At 48.8% G+C, this 18,316-nt stretch overlaps 1 protein-coding gene across 7 annotated transcripts in view; it reads right to left on the reverse strand.

Annotated features, from left to right (window-relative positions):
* Positions 1-5,620: 5,620 nt before the first annotated feature.
* KIF1B (kinesin family member 1B) overlaps positions 5,621-18,316 on the reverse strand; it is a 131,170-nt gene continuing 118,474 nt past the window's right edge. For all 7 annotated transcript variants that reach the window (XM_054579767.1, XM_054579764.1, XM_054579766.1 and 4 more), the window contains 9 exons: positions 17,296-17,357; positions 15,744-15,889; positions 15,322-15,561; positions 14,190-14,261; positions 13,101-13,222; positions 11,397-11,546; positions 10,837-11,029; positions 10,520-10,638; positions 5,621-9,974 (listed from right to left, as the gene is read on the reverse strand). In XM_054579767.1, coding sequence (XP_054435742.1) covers positions 9,932-9,974; positions 10,520-10,638; positions 10,837-11,029; positions 11,397-11,546; positions 13,101-13,222; positions 14,190-14,261; positions 15,322-15,561; positions 15,744-15,889; positions 17,296-17,357 — 1,147 coding nt within the window. In that variant the 3' untranslated portion in view covers positions 5,621-9,931. The remainder of the gene's footprint in view (positions 9,975-10,519; positions 10,639-10,836; positions 11,030-11,396; positions 11,547-13,100; positions 13,223-14,189; positions 14,262-15,321; positions 15,562-15,743; positions 15,890-17,295; positions 17,358-18,316) is intronic.

Genomic DNA, 18,316 nt, shown 5'->3' on the forward strand with positions numbered 1-18,316 from the left:
CTCCTCTAGAACTCCCATTTCACATCTTGATATCCTGTTGAGATTTCTTATTCTTACATCTGTTTTTAGCTTGGCTTCCTGAGAGTCGTCCTGTGTCTCCTTAACTTGGTTGCCAGCCGGTGATTTGGGAAGAAGTTGTGTGCAGACCCCTCAGCCCTGTCTGTGTGCGTGTCGGGAACTGCGTTCCCTAGTTTACCTGGGCTTTTACTTCCGGCTGGGCTCTCTGGAATCTCTGTGGCACACGTGCAGTGTCCCCGTCAGCCAGGGATGTGTCGAGATTCTCTCCAGTTTTTGTATGGCACCCTTATTTCCAGAGCCTCCCGGTGAAATTTCTGGCAAGCCTGTGGCTTGCCTAACTGAGACCTCAGGCTAGCAAGCCGTGTTTTTCCCCATTCCTTAGCAAGGTTGCCAGTTTTAGCTGATAGAAAAGGTATAGGCCTCCTCTCTGCCCAGCTGCCCCAAACAAATATGATCAAGTCTGCACCCTTTGAAGCGGAGTCCTGAGCTGGCAGAACACCTTTCTTCCCACCGAGAGGAGGTGCAATAGGGAGCCGCCCCTGCCAGAAGGCTGCAGGCTGCTGCCGCTCTCGCCTGAAGTGTAGTCGTTTTTTTCTCAAGAATAAATGGTTTTTGATTCGTCTGTCTTTCGTCAATTTCAAGGGCCTTAAAATGTTTTTAGTCATTTTTACCAATCTTATGCTTTCTGATTTCTTCCTATTGCCGTAGCCAGCACACCTGCGTGACCCAGTCCTTTCGTCTGCGATGGAGGCCTTCCCCCCGGGGCCCTGGGAGGGGCCAGGGACTGGGGACTCTCACCCATGGCACCGATCGTGGGGCGCGCTGCAGCAGACCCCAAGCCGCCGGCTGCCTCCTCTGGTGTTCCCCTTCCACAGGCCAGATTCCCATAGCCTCGCAGCAAGCGAGGCACCCGGAAGCAGAAACGCAGGGAGAAGCTTCAGAGAGGACACGCGGCAGGAGCGACCCCAGCCCCAGCCGCCATCCTCTGGGGGCCGAGCCTGCTGGCCTCTGAGCGCAGGGATTCCGCCTCGGGTTGGGCCTCCCTCCTTCCCCGCACCAGAACAAGCTGGTGCCGGTAGAGTTCAAATCGCTATACAATTCTAAGATGTCATTACTAACATTAGCTAATGTGACGAAGAAAACAGCGCAGGGAGGCTGACCTTCTCAGCCAGTAAGCGGCAGAACTGAACTTTAACCCAGGTCCATGGGGGCCAGCCCTGCTCTCCTTCCTGATGCAAGAGCAGGCTGCAATCACGCGGACATACCTTCCCAGGGATGGCGGGGGTAGGTTTGATTAGATGTGTTCAGTAACTTTAAATAGAAAGCCACATGGAAATTAACCTTCAAGGGCTAGTTTTGGAGGGCATTGGTAGAAATTTTACAGGTACGACTTTACACAGTAGCTCCCTTAAAGAGAGCCTAGGGCCTCCCACACCCTTCAGCTTTGTTGCAACTGTTTCCTCTTTCTGTGGGTTGGGTTACAAGGAAGCCTACTATCAGATTTGTTGCAGGAACAAATTGATTGCTCTAGCCTGAGATTTGTCAAGGGAGAAGTTATGCTGAGTCAAGGTGACTAAACATCTGGACCCACCTCAAGTTACTATGAAGTAGGATTCTTTTAAGGAAGACATTTAAATATCTAATCAAACAACCAGTAATTTTTTTCTTCTATTACTAATGTTGCATCCTACACAGGCTTATTTCTTTGTTAATGTGCTAACAACCAGTCCAAAATACTGCCTGCGAGGTCCCAGGATTGTTGGAAAACTACAGTAACCTGGGTTCGGGAGAGCAGGGCTGGGGCAGAGGTAAGTAAGCGACCCCCCACCGTCTCCCCCAGCCCCTGCCCTGCCCAGAGATGGACACAGTTAAGCCACAGCTTGCTTGATTTAGAGCTTCATGCTGACTTCTAGTTTTTAGAAAATCCTGCAATACTAGGCCTCTGATACTTAAGAAAGTCAACTCACATTACTGTTTACCTTAACAACCTTTGGCCTGGCCTTAATTCCCCAAGTTCCAGCTCAAAGCAAGGCCAGGAATTCTACAAAAACAGCCCTTCCGTGCAAACATCCCAGGGCTGAATCCTTTGTTTGACTTACATAAGAGGGTGTGGAACATACTAGTTGGGGCAGATTTGAAAATCCCCACTTAGCCACTCACGCTGGTGTATAATTCCTGCAACTGCACTCCGGTGACTTGTTCATATGCTCGGTACAGTCGTTTTGTAAAAACCTAGAGACTAAATATTCTAAAGCCAGGTAAGTGTGTGGTGTGCTCAGAAAAGCTACAAATTTAAGACTGTGCAGAGACAAAGAGTTCCTAAGGGAAAGCGGAAAAATCTCTCCACCCAACCCAAAGAGGGATGACGAGAAAATCGAATAGAGAAGTAACGCATGAAATGTGCACCCTTCCCTGGACCTCCTGATGTTCTCTAGAGTCAACTTTGTGAGACATGGCAACTCACAGAGAGCGACCCGAAGTGAGGGACCAAACCTTTGTGACCCAGGATGGGGTCTAGTTACAGGGGACAACCAGCTTTATCAAAACTAATTCAGTTTAAACAAAAGGCCCAGAGTGGAGTCCAGGATGACATGGCCTGATGGAATCCCTAGTGCTGACCTAACTTCTAAGACCAGTGGGTCGGAGTCCTGGAGAAGACCGTGCCCAGGAGGCGACTTGCACACCCTCCTGTCTCGGTGCTGCCTCCCGGTGCTGCGGGTGGACCGCAGGCGCTCCGGGGCGATCGAGGGCCTACCTCACCACTGGTGTGTCGGCTCCACCCCGCCAGCCTACTCAAGGGGGTCACTCCTTTCCCACCTTGTGGTTTCCCCTCCAGTTCATTCATTCCAACCAGCATCCACACATGCTGGGCCAGCTTGTTTCTCTAAAAACCCCTCCTTGACTCCATGTCCCCTCCTCTTCTGCCCTTGACAGTAAAAACCTCTCAAAGAATTATCTGTGCTCCTTCTTTCAGCTTCCTTTCCCGACTTCCCTTGAACCTGCCCTGCTTAGACTTTCTTCGGCACCACGCAAGTGCTCTGGTCACTGAAGACCCTGCTGGGGCAGAGGCATGGCATCTCCCACGTAGAGCGGGCTCCCTCACCAGAACATTCCTGACCTGTCAGCCCCCCAGGAGAGGGACAATGGTCATGTGAGTTCGGAAGGAGCTGCTGGGCACGGGCAGCCGCCACCCCCCTACCCCCGCCCCCTGCCCCCTCTCTGAAGACCTCAGCAGCCTCCAGGCCACAAGGCCACACTCTACTCCCCCTGCCTCTGTACTTCCACTACTCAGAGCCGCCGCAGCGGCAGCATGGCCGCCACTAGGAAGCACAGGAGAAACGCAGACTCTCAGGCCGACCCCAGGCCTCCTCAGCCAGAACCTGTACTTCACTCTAATGCCCCCGGTGAGGCTGCTGCATATTCAGTTCTGGGAGCCCTGCTCCCAACCCTCTAGTTCTGAGGTTGTGTCAGGAAATCCACTTAGCCACCGACACGAGTCCCCTTCGCCAATCACATCTCTAACAGGAATACGGGTGGTATTTTGCCCTTCCATCCGCCTTATTCTTTTCCTTGGCTGGCTCTGAATGTGGGAAAAAGTGATGGTGTTCAGTGGCCCCCTCAGACTTCCTACACCTCCCTGTCCTCAAAACCTGTGGTCCCTGCTCAGTATTCATTTTTACCTGTCAGCTGCGCTGCACAGTTACCACTTCCTCCACCTTCAGACGCTTCCTTAACTGGGCTGCCCAGCGTCACCCCCTCTTCGCAGGCCACTTCGTCGTCGCCAGATCGTCCTCTTCCTGACCTCCGCATGTCGCGGTGCTCCTAGGCGCAAGCCCTGGTCCTCTCTAGCCGCCCTCGCCCGCCAGGTCTACTCGCCTGCCGCCCCCAGGCCGGCAGCTCTCAAATGTGTGTCTCCCAATGGCTTCATCCACTACACAAGCAAGTGGAAATGTTGGTGTCGCAAAGTGAGCATGACCAAAGTGAAATTCTTAGTTCAGCACTCGCCTGCGAGTGTTCTATCTTCTCCACCCCAGGGGGCTCCCACGCGGTCCCCCTGCCCAGGCACACGCCCTTTGAGTTGCTCTTCCCCTTTCCCTCGGGCTCTGCATGCGGGCCTGCAGCCAGCTGTCAGCTCCGGTCGAAACACACCCGGAATCTGGTCGCTTCTCCCCACCTCTCCTGCTCCCACTCAGTCCAAGCTCCCTTCTTCTTCTCTAGAATTTTGGGCTAACAATGTCCTTCTAGTTTGTCTCCTTTCTTCCACTTGTCCCCTCCCCGCCAGCTGTTTTCCACTCTATAGTCAGAATGGTCTTTGAAAACTCACACGCAGTTGCCCTCTCGGGCAGCTGAGTTGGTCAGAGTGTTGTCCGACACGCCAAGGTTGTGGGTTTGATCGCCAGTCAGGGCACATACAAGAATCAACCATAAATAAGTGGGAAAATCAAATCGATGCTTCTCTCTCCCCCCGCCTCCTCACTCTAAAATCAATAAAAAACAAAAACAAATACACACAGCCACACACTGCTTCACACGTTTAGGTCAATGACGAATGCACACACCACGGCGGTGTGCCGCGCAGTCTAGGTGTATAGTAGGCCACACCATGGGGGGTTTGTGTAAGTGCACTGTACACACAGATGAAATCGCTGATGATGCATTTCGCAGACCTATCCCCATCGTTAAACAATGTGTGACTCTAAGATCATGTGACTCATCTTCTTGGAACCCTTCGTCGGTTTCCTACTTCTCTAATGCACTGAGAGCGACCTGAGCCCTAGGCCACCCGAGCCCTGGTCCCTTTCTGACATCACAACTCCAGGGCTCAACCCAAGCCAACCTCCTCGCTATTTGTGAAACCCACAGAGAGCACTGTTGCCTTTAGGGCGTCGTTTCTTTGCTTGGAAACCTCTTTGCCCGGGAATCGGAATGGCGTACCCATTCCTTCATTTCACAGTCTGTGGGAATGTCGTCTCCCAAGAGAGGCCTTCCCAGACCATGCGATCTCCTTCCCACCCCTTCTCACCCTTTACTCGGCTTTCCTTTGCTCTGAGATATATACTGCTTGACGTAAGCTTGTGTGCTGAATGTCCTCCCCACTCAAACGGGAGGGTCACGGTGCAGCGACAGCATCCGGGCAACACGAGGACAGGTGCGCACTCAGGCGTGCGGTGAGAGAATCGCTGCCTTTTGCCGAATGCTGCTTCTCCCTCTTCTTGTTTTTCTCCAAATACCCAGGACAGCGGTCACTGCACATGCTCCGCTTACAATGGGAACTTGTTAAATTAGGCGGATATGGTGAAATCTTCAACTGCCCCCACCCCAAACAACACCACCGCTACGAAATCATCGGTGGCTGCATAAAGAGAGGCTTTGGGGGGCAGTGCGTGGAGAAGAATCGTTTACTTCCAATAGCCACTGCCATACGTGGGAGGAAAGTACTTTCAGAGAAACAGCACCTCATTAGCTTTCCTGGTTATACGATAACTGGCATTCTGAATGATCAGAAAGGAACATGTAGGTCACAACATCATCTTCACAAGCCAAGAAAAATCTCTGCAGAACGACCATTCAAAGGGTGAAGAATAAATGCACATCGAGAGCCTTCTGATGCACTGGTTGTACCTTTATTATGTGACCTCGTTCACTAATAGTTCCGTGATGCAAGGTTACCATACACAGTTAGATAACGTCTGCATTGCACATCTACAGCTATACAGCAAAAGAACCAGAATTAGTACAAATACAAGAACTATATTTACATTCTGTATACCCAAGCTCCAAACATCAGGTAGTATTTACATAATAAAAGATGGAAATGAAAACCTGAAATTAATAATGTACATTGTCGCTAGTGTGCTCAACTCCTTCACTGGGGAGAGATCGGTTTGCGAAGTCTTGGTTCAAAAAGGCCACTTATGTTCATGGGTTTTGCTGCAGTGCACAGGGTGGCGGCACGAGGCCCGGGGTCTCAGCAGACAAGCACGTCAGAGCCACAACGCCTAAGACACTGCCTTCGATGAGAGAAGGCTGAGACAGTCCTCGCGTGAACTGTTGCCAAAATACGCAGCTTGAAACAAAAGTAACTCGAAGACATGAACAACACACGACAGCCAGGGTTTGGCAGGAGACCAACCTCAGCTCAGACTTACCATCTGAGCACAGCCGTTTGGCTGTGAGTTTTTAACACAAAATTTGTATCAACTCTAATTTCTTCCTTCAAATGTTTAGAGGCTTTCCTAAGACTTTAATGGGGCTCAAATACAGATTTCATAAATGGCCTTTTGAACAGCAAAAGCAGATACTCTCTCAGCTGACGTTTCAGTTCTAAGGAAACACACATCAACACATTCCTAGCGCACGGAGTAATGCTCTGGCCACACACTTGGCTGATCATCGCGGGCTACGGCGGACAGCTGCATGCAGGACACGCGGGCGGGAGTCCCATTTAAAATGCATCCGACATACCTCCTGGGTGCAGCAGCAGAGTTAGAATTCTTCTTAAGGAGCAGGTTAACCATCACATTTTAAAAAGGGAACCAAACGGAAAAATGAAGGACCCAAGTCAGACAGACAGACAGACAAGCCATGACGCCGTCCAGGAGGACCCGAGTGGAGTGCACGGCACGGGGGCGCCCGGTGCGGCCGGTGCCGCACGCCAGGCCATCCTTTCTTTTCCAGTCCACGGTGCAATTAATTACAGCTGTATAAATATACAAATACCTTACAAAATTAAATATCCCTGTAAATTAGAGGAAGAGCAGCAGGCAACAAAGTCTTTGCTTTGAAATATGTGCCAGGCAAAGTCATTTTATTTTTAGATCCCAAAAGACCTTTCATGATGATTTAATTTATCCCTTCATCTTATAGGAGCTGGAAAAAAAATCCATCAAAAATGTGAGTAGCTCTTTAAGTTCTACAGAGCTGAAGGGGGAAAAATACATATTGATAAAATCATAATGGTTTCCTGGTTGGGAAAAATCATCTTCCCTTGCCATCTCCGGTTTTCACAACGGGCTGCGATTCGGGGCCCACCCAGCCGCTGCAGCGGCCTTCCCCGAGCTCCTGGCTGCGCGGGGCTGGCTGGCCCCGCAGAGCCCCGCCTGAGAGCTGGCTGACCCCAGGCAGGCACAGGCAGGAGGGGGAACGGGGAAGGAGGGAAGCAGGCAATTACTGTTAACTAGCAATCGTTTCTTCTTAATTTGTGTAAGAGTTTTCTTACTTTTTTTTTTTTTGGCTTGGTGAAAGAAATACTTTAGGAAAAAAAATTAAAACCCCTTAAAAGGTGGTTTTCTTAAAAGGTTAAGTCCATTCCTCAACTTCCCTGCCACTATGGCTTCAGCTAAAGCCTCGTAAACAGTTCCCATCATAAACCATCTCTCAGAGCTTCGAAGTGGTGAAGAATCTGTCCAGAAAGGGAAAACCAACCCTGAAACTGCTCCAACTCCAATGTGAAGACGGGCCCTTTGAGGAAGGGGCACCAGGAGGGGCTGCCTGGGCCCATCAGCCGCAGCGGCAGGGGCCCCTCGGCTGGGAGAACAGCCTGCCCGCGCCTGCTCCTCGCGAAGCCGCCCGACCGGGCACGGTGCGCACGGTCCCGTGCAACTGGTTCTAAGAGCTGACACTTCCAAAGCAAAGACCTTCCAAGCCAGTTCTGAGTCAGGAGAAGAAACAAAAGCCATTTCAGTGTGACCCACGACTTTACTCCCCCTCCACCTTCCCACCCACTGTCGCACAGACGTGGGTCCTCCCATCAGACTCTGTAACAGCAGCAGCACCCAGGGTTTAATTCTGAAGGAACCTTCCAATTTCATTCCCTGAAATTAGATTCAATTCCAGTCCAGGAAGCTGTCTGTAAGCACTGACAGATCTCAGACTTGAGTATACACCGGGAGGGGACACTGTGTCCATTACACAATGCAGAAATCCCTAACTACATTAAAACGTCATTTAGAAAACAAGTGACATTACTGTTAGTGATTAGTATTTAAGGAGAAGAAAGTTTAAAAAAACCGACTAGAGTTTTTATCGACCACTTGTCAGGTGAGGTCACTGCCTGTGACTTCTATCCTCCCTCTTACGAAGCTCCCCCAGCTTCACTTTCCTCCTCTTCGCGAGGCAGCTGCAACCAGTACCACCGGGAGCCCGTTCTGCGAGGGGCCCCCCAGGCCATCGGATGTGTGGCTCTGGGTGACAGCGAGCCTGCCCAGCCGCGGCTCTGCCGAGCACGTGGCCCTTGCCCTTGGCTGCCTGGAGAGAGGCCACCCAGTTCCCCGGCACCTGAGAGCCAGCAACCTCAAGGCTTAGGAGCCACAGTCTCCACAGAGTGGGAACAAGCAGACGCGGCCCTGAGTGCCGGAGGGAGGGCCAAACAGAGGTCTGAGCAGGGGAGCTAAAGGGTGGCACAGGACGACCCATGCCAACCAACTGGCAAAGCAACTCAAGTGCCTTGGAGGCCTTCTCCTCTCCAGTCATTCCTGTAAAGCTTGGGGGCAGCAAAAAAAACACCTTCCACCATGGCCTCCAGAGGCAGCTGTCCCTGTCCTGTCAGAGGGGACTATCAGCTTCCTCCTTCCTCCCCTGGCAACGCTCCCAATGGACAGAACAAAGGAGAGGCCGGATGAACGCACGCAGCAGAACACTGCGGCCAGGCTCCAGCGGGCGCTGTCCTCTAACCCCAGCCATGCTTTTGTTTTGGTTTTAGTGGGGGGAGGCAGGTGGTTTTAATGCTGGGATCAAGAAAGCAAAGCCTGCCATGTTTGCTTGTTTATGAGTATGTGGGAACAGGCATCACTGCAAGTATTTTCAGTTTGACAAGGATTATTGCAAATAACTACTGAATTCAGAGGAGACTTCCAAGTTTATACTTGAAAGCTACACTTCTTTGGTCAAAGGGAGCTACAACAATTACAAGGTCATTACTCAGCGTTCCCACAATTAATGACAATGGCTAAGTTCCTCATCAGAAAGTGAAACACTCCCCCTTGTGGGACATTTGCGGATGACAGCACACTGATTCCGCACGGTTCCGCATCATCACCGAGGCCCAGAACAGAATGGAGAACAGAGAAGAGGCTCCCTCCCAGCTGAGAAGCGCGATTCACAGGAATCCTGCTGTGAGCAACGACTAGCACCCTACTGACCGACTGCGCCTGCAGCCCGCCCCTGCTTCCTAGGGTCCTTTGAAACCAAGGCTCCTCCTTTCTGACAAGGTCAACAGCAGCTACTGTCTCAGGCCTGCTAACGAGTCCTCTCTCTTCCTCTCCCCCACTAACTGTACCCCTCTCTAAATAAGCCCCGACTTCAGAGAATATACCTGTCCCATTGCTGACCTTACCACAACCTTCTCCCTGAATGGAAAATGCAGGAATTAGTGATGGAAAAAGGCAATAAAAGGGGAAAAGGTAAGTTTTTTCCTCTCAGGTTCTAAAAAGGTCAGATGTCTCCTCAATTTGTCTCTAAGCCACCCAAGAAAAATTAAACTGATATCACAAATAGAGAAAAGAAAAAAAGTATTATGTTGTCTTAAAAAAAAGACAAAGATATCCAAAGAGAGCAGTACAGACATCAGAGGTGGTCACAGTGGGGACCTATCATACAAAAGGAAGCCAAATATACCAAAAATAATTTGGAGATTCACTGGATTCCCCTCTGGGTTTTTTTGTTTGTTTGTTTTGTTTTTTCCCCCCCTTTTGTTAGGCCACATGCTACTAACAAGATTCTCAGCACAGGAAAAAAGAAAGAGTACAGAGCAATGGATAGGGGAACAGGAGCTAGAAAAAGTACTGGACGAGGAGGGAAGAGTAGTTTAGCCACAGGATTACATACAAGAGCAACCGTCAAGAATCACAAAGAGAAATGAGAGGTAACACTTTCTTTTTATCTTGGAAGGCGAGTGAGGGTGCGCAGCAGCCACCTAGTACTTCGGCTGGCTCGGGCACCTGCGGGCGAGCTTGGACCTGTGGGCGACATGTGGAGAGGCAGTGAGAACACTGGACCCCAATGTTCTGCCTCCGGGGCCTCTTCCTCTATGGTCCCCCCTCTTGGACTTCCTCCTAAACTGCACCAGGGCTGGACCTCTGGGCTCCCTGAACAAACAGGCTGGGCTGTGGTCTTCCCCCCTAGGGGACCCTGGAACACAAGCCCCCCCTAGGATCTGAGGCTGGCTCACAGGGCTGGATACTGATGGGCAGACCACTAAGGTCCTCCCAATCTTCCCTGCACTTGGTCCTGCAGACCCCAGCTGCAGACCCCTTGAAAACAAAAAGTCAAAGCAGGAGATCAATTGAGTGCAAATGTGACCAGCCTCCTTACCTGCTCAGGACACCAGATGATACCCAATGAGGAGCTGCGGCCTCATCACCACCTGCTACACTTACTACACTTACACTCCTGTCCTTCCTCTATTTTAAATCTGTTTGCAACGAGACTTCCCTCCCTATTTATGCTGAAGTCCCTGGGGCCGATCCAAGGAGGGGAAGGAAACACAGGGAGAGCTTCTTACCGTATGGTGCCAGCAAGGAGTGGATTAAAGGCATATAACCAGTCGTTCATGTCTTTGTCATTGAGGGCCTGCAAAAGGACCCCACGATGCTTTGTGAGTACAGCAAAGGTGTTGGGTGTCTGAAAGAGACGCAGGGAGATGAGAAAGTTACAAAGGCTATGAGCAACAGCAAAGACCTGACATATTCATAGGAGGCACGCAGCACCTTACACTGCAGGTTCAGATATACAGGTGATGCCATACCACACAACGGGGTCCAGAACTCAAAAGGGATGGGCACGCGAGGCAGTGGAAAGCCAAGAGAGGGCACAACTGACCTTCACCATGGTCTGCTGGTCCTCGCTGTATTCTACCTGCGCTGTGGACAGGTTAATGATGCCACGTTCCACTGGGTCTTTGTCACTGTTATAGATGAAGACATAAGGGCGACGGACCACAACAAAATGTTTAGCCCAGTTGCTGGAAAATGGCTCCTTGAAATGCAGGTATCCCTTCTTAGAAACCACTGAGCTGAAAAGGACAATACAAGAAAGGTTCGTTTCTCACAAAAAGAAAGTAATCGTGAGCTGAGGACCATCAAAATGACTCACCTAGGCCAAGTCCCTCATGTGACAAGAAGGGCAAATGATCTATTTGGCCTAGAATCTTATCTGCCAAAGTAATTCAGCAGAAGAAAATAAAGCACCATGTGACATGCTAAACCAGTCTGGGGGTGCACTGCAAGATATAAGATACAGCTGGAGCAGAAACCTAGCACAGGGCGACCACCCTGGATCTGCGGGCATCATGCTGTAACACAGACCTCATGGAAGAACTGAAAATACCTTCTTGCTGGTTTGTTTTTATACCTAGCATCTCTGGTCAATATAGTACTCACCCTGGTCTAATTTCTTCAATATCTGGAACAAGATTGAGAAATTCATTTTTTCCCGCTCGGGCCAGATAGGGTGTTTCCACGGGTGGAACAATCTGGAACTGTTCAAATTCTGGGCAAGGACTAGAGGCCCGGGAATTAGCTTCTGGGGTCCTTTAAAAAAAGAGAGATTAGGGGTAACAAAAGCTTCAGTGAGGTCAACAAACAGTGTGCACAAGCATCGTGTCAGGAGGAACAAGGCCTCTCCCGGGACAGCAGGGGCCTGGCAAACACCAGCTTCAGAGAGCTCAGCTGGGAAGATGAGCTGGTGTCACTACCTCGGTACTCGTCGTTAATTCGTTCCAGAACTCGTGACGAGTGTCGACCGACGTGTATCGAACAATGGAACATTTTCTCTTGTGGCGAGACGTCCTGACTCATGCAAGTTCTAGCGAGTGAGATGAGTCCCAAGCAAGCGCCAAGCGCTGAAACATTTTTTCTCGTCAAAAGGCAACTAGTACAGGGTTTGACGAGCTCTGAGGCCAAAAAGTACTGAGGTAGGACTGTAATTCCAAATTCAACTTCAGAGGGTAAAAGGGAAGATGATCGCTGATGACCACCTCGTCACGCAGTCCCTCCTCCTATTTGAAGCCCTCTGACAGCGGTCTCATGAACATGAATGACATTCCCCTGCATTTCTATTTGGTCCCAAGGCCACACCGAGCAAAGTGGTTCTCACGGTGTGGTCCCCTGAGCAGCAGCATCAGCTGCACCTGGAAACTCATCAGAAAGTCAAATTCTCAGGCTCTAACCCAGACTCACAGAACCAGAAAGCCGCTGGGACTTTGACAAGCCAGCCAGGTGATGCACACCAATGCCTGAGAGCCACTGCCGTATGGGGCTGGCAGAGAAAGCGGACCAACAGGAAGTTCCTGAACGACCGGAGGTGCAGAGCCGCACACCACCCTGGACCAGTCCCAGACTGTTAGGGGAGAGGTAATTCCAGTGGTCTGCTGTGTTAGACGCCTTACCAGTCCTCAGGTTGGGGTGCGTCTTAAAATCAATCGTGACATCTTTCAGTGGCAGTGCTTTTTCTTTCTTAGTGGCACATATAATAATGTCTTACATTCAATGGCATCTTAGAGTTAATCAGATTGCCTGGTTGTGGCATTTTCTCTAGCAACATTCAACTGCGGGAGTGCTGGAACATCACGGCAGAGCTGGGTAATAATAGGTGGGTTCCGACAGGTGAGCATAAGGAATGGAGACAGGGCAAAGGAGTCTCATGGTGCACTGCAAAGAAGCGACTGCAGTGATAAACTCGCGGAACACAGACTCAATTTGTCTCCATTATTATTACCTACAAATTTCGTGTGTCATCAAAATATTTTTATCCAAAGTAGTTTTGAAATAATTCTCCCCAAAATGGGGATTCCTATATCTGGTATGATTGGGGAGCTGAGCAGGGTGGGAATGGAAGGATAATTGAGCAGAATGGGACTAAGAAATGGAGGCAACGATTGGGGGCAGAAAGTTAGAAGACATGATGTTCAAAGTAACCGGCAGCATCGCCCCAGTCACTGTGGTATCTAGAAAAGGCTCCCACAAAGTACCAAACACTGCCTAGTGGGATGGGGCTGCCCTCGGTTGAGAACCGCTGAGCCAGAGGAAGACCGGCATTCCCTGGGTTCTTAGACCAGCTTCTCTCAGTGAAACCCGGGCACCTACTTCTGATCCAGAGAGTTGCTCCTGGAGTCTACCAGAGAGGGGCAGGTGGAGGAGGGCGTGAGGGTTGCGCTGCTGAAACTGGACACCGAGGGATCCCGTCCGATCGGAGAGATATCAGACAGCTGGAGGCAGACAGAACACAGCAAGTGAGGTTCAGATGGAGAACGGCCTCTGCAGTAAGCAGCTCTGACAACCCGTGGACTCGCTTCCACAAACCTTCCTTCTGCTTTAGGTCATTCAAGAAATCAAGCCTTACAAGGAAATATTTTACGGCCCGAGAGTCACGTTAGGAACCAAGACATTTACAAAAGAGGCAAGGCTGGCTTTTTATATTGCCACTGCCCTCCTGCATTAACTAAATGACCCACTCTGTACAAGCCGAGCACTTGGGAGCAATAGGTGCTGTTCTGAGAGAACGGCGGAGGCCCTGCTCTGCTGGGGCTCGCGTGCCCAGGGAGAGGCGGACCTGAACCAGTCACTGTGCACATCAAGAAGGGTCAGGCAGCGATAAGTGCTACAGCAAAAAACGAGGCAGGGGAAGAGTCTAGAAAGTTTAAGGGAGCTGTTGGCTTTACACTGAATTGTTAAAAGGAGGCATAATTTGAGCTGAAAAAGACAATACATAAGGGAGCCAATCATGGAACATCTGGAAGACTATTCTGGGCAAAGGAATAGCACGGGTTCAAAGACCCCCTAGGCAGGAATGAGCTTTGAGCGTCTTCAGAAACATCAGAAAAGGTCAAGATGGCTAGATAGAGTGTATGACCCGGAAGTTCTCTGAAGTGTTCACCTCACTCTGTGGAAGGCAACAAGAGTTTTATGCCACCAAGAACCTCGGGACTTCCTATGCCCTATCATACACTAACATATACAGAATATTCTCCAAGGGAGTCAGGAAAAAGCCAAAATAGTTCCCATCTGATAATTACTCTAAGAGTCACAGATACATAACTTTTATCTTCATAAGTCAGTGTTCTGAAAAATCAGACCCAAGAGCATATATGTCATACACCCTCAATACCATGCTACACCCACATCAAGCCACCTAAAAGCAGCGTAAGCTGGAGACAGAAAGTCCGAGCTGCTCACCTTACAGTCACTGATGCTGCTGTGCACCTGGCTGAATTCTCGGTTGAAAGTGTGGGTGAGAAGTTGCAGGCACTGGGGAGGAGAAAGGGCAGTGTAAGTCTCAGTGGTTATAAGCAGCCCTGGTACAAGGCAAGAAAGGAAAATCACTTGTTTAAGTCCCACAGTGGAGCTCAGATGCTGCCCAACAGCTCCAGAAACTAACTAAACATATGGCAAGGGAGCTTGTATATGCCTAATAAAAAGGATAAAATGAGTGGATAAAAAAGCTATTCTCAAATCTATAAAAGTGAATACTGCAACACTATAGCTTGGGAGTACTTAAAAACACAATAGCATCCCTTTCATTCCTAACTTGCCCTGCTCTAAAAGGCATGGGGGCTTCTGGACAGACATATTTTCCTAAATCAGTTAGACCATCATTTAATTATTAAAACAAAACAGACACAAAGTCCCTCTTGTTTGCCTGGGAGTCATCCTCAACAAGCCCTCTGCCTTCTCCAACCACTTCCAGGGGACAAGGAGTGCCAATTCTAACCCCCAATCGTCTCCAGCATGACCCTCCTTCCTCTTCATTCCACACACCTGCCTCAGATAACAACCTTCATTGTTTCTCACCTGGGTTATTGCAGTAAAGAGTTTTTCTGCCCCTAGTCTCTCTCTTCACCACAAATCCACCCTCTTTAGTGCTGCCAGAGAAGTCTTTCTAAAACTCAATACCTGCTTAAAATACTCCCATGGCAGTGGAAACTCTTTAGAATGGTACACAGACCCTTCACAATGCCCTGGCCCACCTTGCTAACGCCACCTCTGGTCCCCCACGGGATTCCCGCACCCTGACCATGCAGCACAGCGGGCCCCCTCCTTATACATCCTTCCAAGGTCAGCTCACACCTGCCCCGCTGTGGGGAGGCCTCTCCTATGGCTCCCCCACACCTAGACATACATCTCTATCACATGCTTGTCGCCACTTGCCTGCAAGCTTATTAAGGGTAGAAACTGAGTTTTACTTATTTCTAGATTCCTAGTGTTAGCGCAGGCCATGAAACAGAGGCCCTCCAGGAAAGATGAACGTGGAACTGACAGGTCAGCTGAGAGTCTCACTGGAAAAACGCTCAGCCAGGGGGCTTCGCACCTTGGTGGCCAGCTCTTTCTCTCGATCCACCAGGCTCTCAATGTCTGCTGAGTCATAGCCACTGCTCTCACTGGGTGTGATGGCGCTCTCAAAGGTGGTGGTTGAGATCTGAGAGGAGATGCTGGTGGAGGTGCTGAGGGTCCCACTGCTCAGGCTGGGGGACAGCGAGTCGCTCAGGGACTTGGGGATGCTGTCATCAAGTCTCTCACGCAGCAGCAGGAAGTGGCGGGTTTTCTCCACCTAAGAAGAACAACACTGTTGCCTCAGCAAACACGAAGCTCACTAGGGTTTTGGTGAGTACAGTATTATGCCTCATTGTGACCAGAACCGAAGAGCCAGGACCACACAGAGGCAGGCCTGAGATGGCCGACACGTGGGGACGCCCGCCTCAGGGCCCGCTGAACGTCCGCTGCCTGGGCTACCTCGTGCAGGAGCTCCAGTTTCTCCAGCTCCCACTGGTGCTCAAGGATGAGGCTGTCTCCGCGGGGCCGCCAGCCTGCTAGGTTCTCCTCTCCCCGCACGTACGCCACTGATGTGTCCAAGACTTTTCTCCTCCTCCTCTGCATGCCTGAGACAAGAGGAAACGATTCTTTTTTTCAGAGAAATTCGATTCCAATTTTACCTCAAAATGAATGAATAATCGATGTATGTGGTGAACCAAGATTTGGTCTCGAAATACATGGGATTTGTTAATTAATAACAATTCATTTTCTTTTCCCCAAAGCTGCTCTCTGAATTTCTTTTAAAACTAAGTTTTATATTCCTTGGTAATTATGAAAACTGCAATGCAACTTGAGAAAAAGTTATTATGTTAAGGAGGAGATTAAATAGTCTGTACACTATGGTACCAAATATGTAAAAATACACTCGTATAAAAAAACTGAGGACTACACACATGCACGCACATACATAGCCCACCCCACACTTAAGTAGTTCAGTTAGAATGGTAGATGACAGGTGGCTTCAACCTCTGTCATCTTCCAGTACTGTTAAAACTGTTAAGCTGCTTTTACACATAAAAGACATGAATTTATATTAATTTTAAAAATCCCTCAAAAAACTCCCTGGACACTATAATTAGCTGCTATTGGGACTCAGATTCATACTCCAAGTCTTCTTTTTGTAAAATCTAAATCATATCTGTTGAGCTCTGACCTCTTTCCATATATGCTCTCTAAAATGCTTCAAAGTCATATTAACCAAAATTTTTTTACAAAAATCCTGACTTTTGCCCTGGCCGGTGTGGCTCAGTGGACTGAGTGCCAGCCAGCAGCCTGAAAGGCTGCTGGTTCGATTCCTGGCTGGGGCACAGGCCTGGGCTGCAGGACAGGGCTCCAGTGAGGGGCGTGTGAGAGGCAGCCACTGATGTTTCTCTCCTCTCTTTCTCCCTCCCTTCCCATCGCTAACATAAATAAGTAAAATCTTAAAAAAACAAAAACAAAACACAAACCAAAAAACCCCCTGACTTTTGTCCATGTCCCAGTTTACAAACATAAAAATCCAAAGTGCTGCTTAAGACTACCATGTTGAAGGAAAAGAAGTCCAAAGAGACATCAGAAAGAACAAAAGTTCAACTTGCTTTGTCTTCTAGAGCAGAGGCAGTTCACATTCTACTTTGACATCACCTGTGAAGTGAAACTGCCCAATTACCTTTGGGGCTAAGACAGGAGGAGAAATGGTTATGAAGTCCTCCAAGCCAATTTCATTCTAATACACTTGAATTTTTAAATACTATTCCAGAGCCTGGTAACATTCTGTTTGATAAAGTTTTTATAACTATATTGTACATTATAAACCAAAATGTTGTAACTGAGAAAAGGAGAACTCCCAGCACCAAAAATCTGGCTTGTTAAAACATGCTTGGTTTCTTAAAAAGTTTGTATCTACCCCACATGGGTAGGGTAGATTTTCGGTATACTATAATTCAAACATATGCAAAGACAACTATGACACCCCCCATCCATAAGATCTTACCTGGACTACCTGTGTCTGCCATTTTGCATAAACTGAGTTCATAAATTCCAGTGACTCGATTGCTATTAGAATTAAAACAAACAATTGCTTAGTATCTCACAGCACAGAAACAGGAAAAATCTCAATTCTCTCTACTATGAGGGGTGTCTGACCCACGGCCCGCAGACTGCATGCGGCTCAGGATGGCTATGAATGCGGCCTAACACAAAATCTTAAATTTACTTAAAACATTATGAGATTTTTTTGTCATTACGTGTCACAATGTATTTAATGTGTGGCCCAAGACAACTCTTCTTTCGGTGTGGCTCAGAGATGCCAAAAGGTTGAACACGCCTGCAAAGCACTGTTTCCCTGTAGAGACTACAACTCACCCTCAAACATAAGTATCTCATCTCTTCTCCTATTCTGAACTTAAGAAGTATATATTTTTTCCTACATCCTACATCTATTTTCATCTTAGCCTTTTGAACATATTTAAGAGGATGAGTAAAACTGAATGATAAACTAAATATAAATATAAAAATTAAAAGCGTGCCTTTTCTTACTGTAAGAGAAAAGGAGGGGGGAAAGTCTGACTAGAATAAAGTGATAAACATCAAAATCTGAGGAGCGCAATTAGGCAGGGGTACTAAACCTTCTATCATATTAGTAATGCTTACATTTAATGCTGGGTGGTGATGCAGAAGTATTCACTGCATCATTCTTGATATATTTTTGTATATCTTAAATATGAATGAATTTTTAAAAGAAAAATCCTAATGGTAATCTGTTAGAATAATGGTGACATTTTGTTGTTAAAAAATTTAGACCCAGCAAACTATTTTGGAAGTGCTCACAACGTAATATTCCTTCTTCCCTTAACCCATTAATATTCCCTTAAACGCCAGCGTTCCAGTCACTGCACTCCAGGTGTCAGTGCCACAGTGACTTACAGGCTGGAAACCACCCCTGAAACAGCAAGCCAGGGACACCTAGGCTCTGCCAATTCCTTATGGGGCAAACCAACCGCAAGCTGACCCTG

The sequence above is a fragment of the Pteronotus mesoamericanus genome, unplaced genomic scaffold (genome assembly GCF_021234165.1).
Source record: "Pteronotus mesoamericanus isolate MK-2021 breed Mesoamerican mustached bat unplaced genomic scaffold, CSHL_Meso_final contig_557, whole genome shotgun sequence".
Classification (NCBI taxonomy): Eukaryota; Metazoa; Chordata; class Mammalia; order Chiroptera; family Mormoopidae; genus Pteronotus; species Pteronotus mesoamericanus.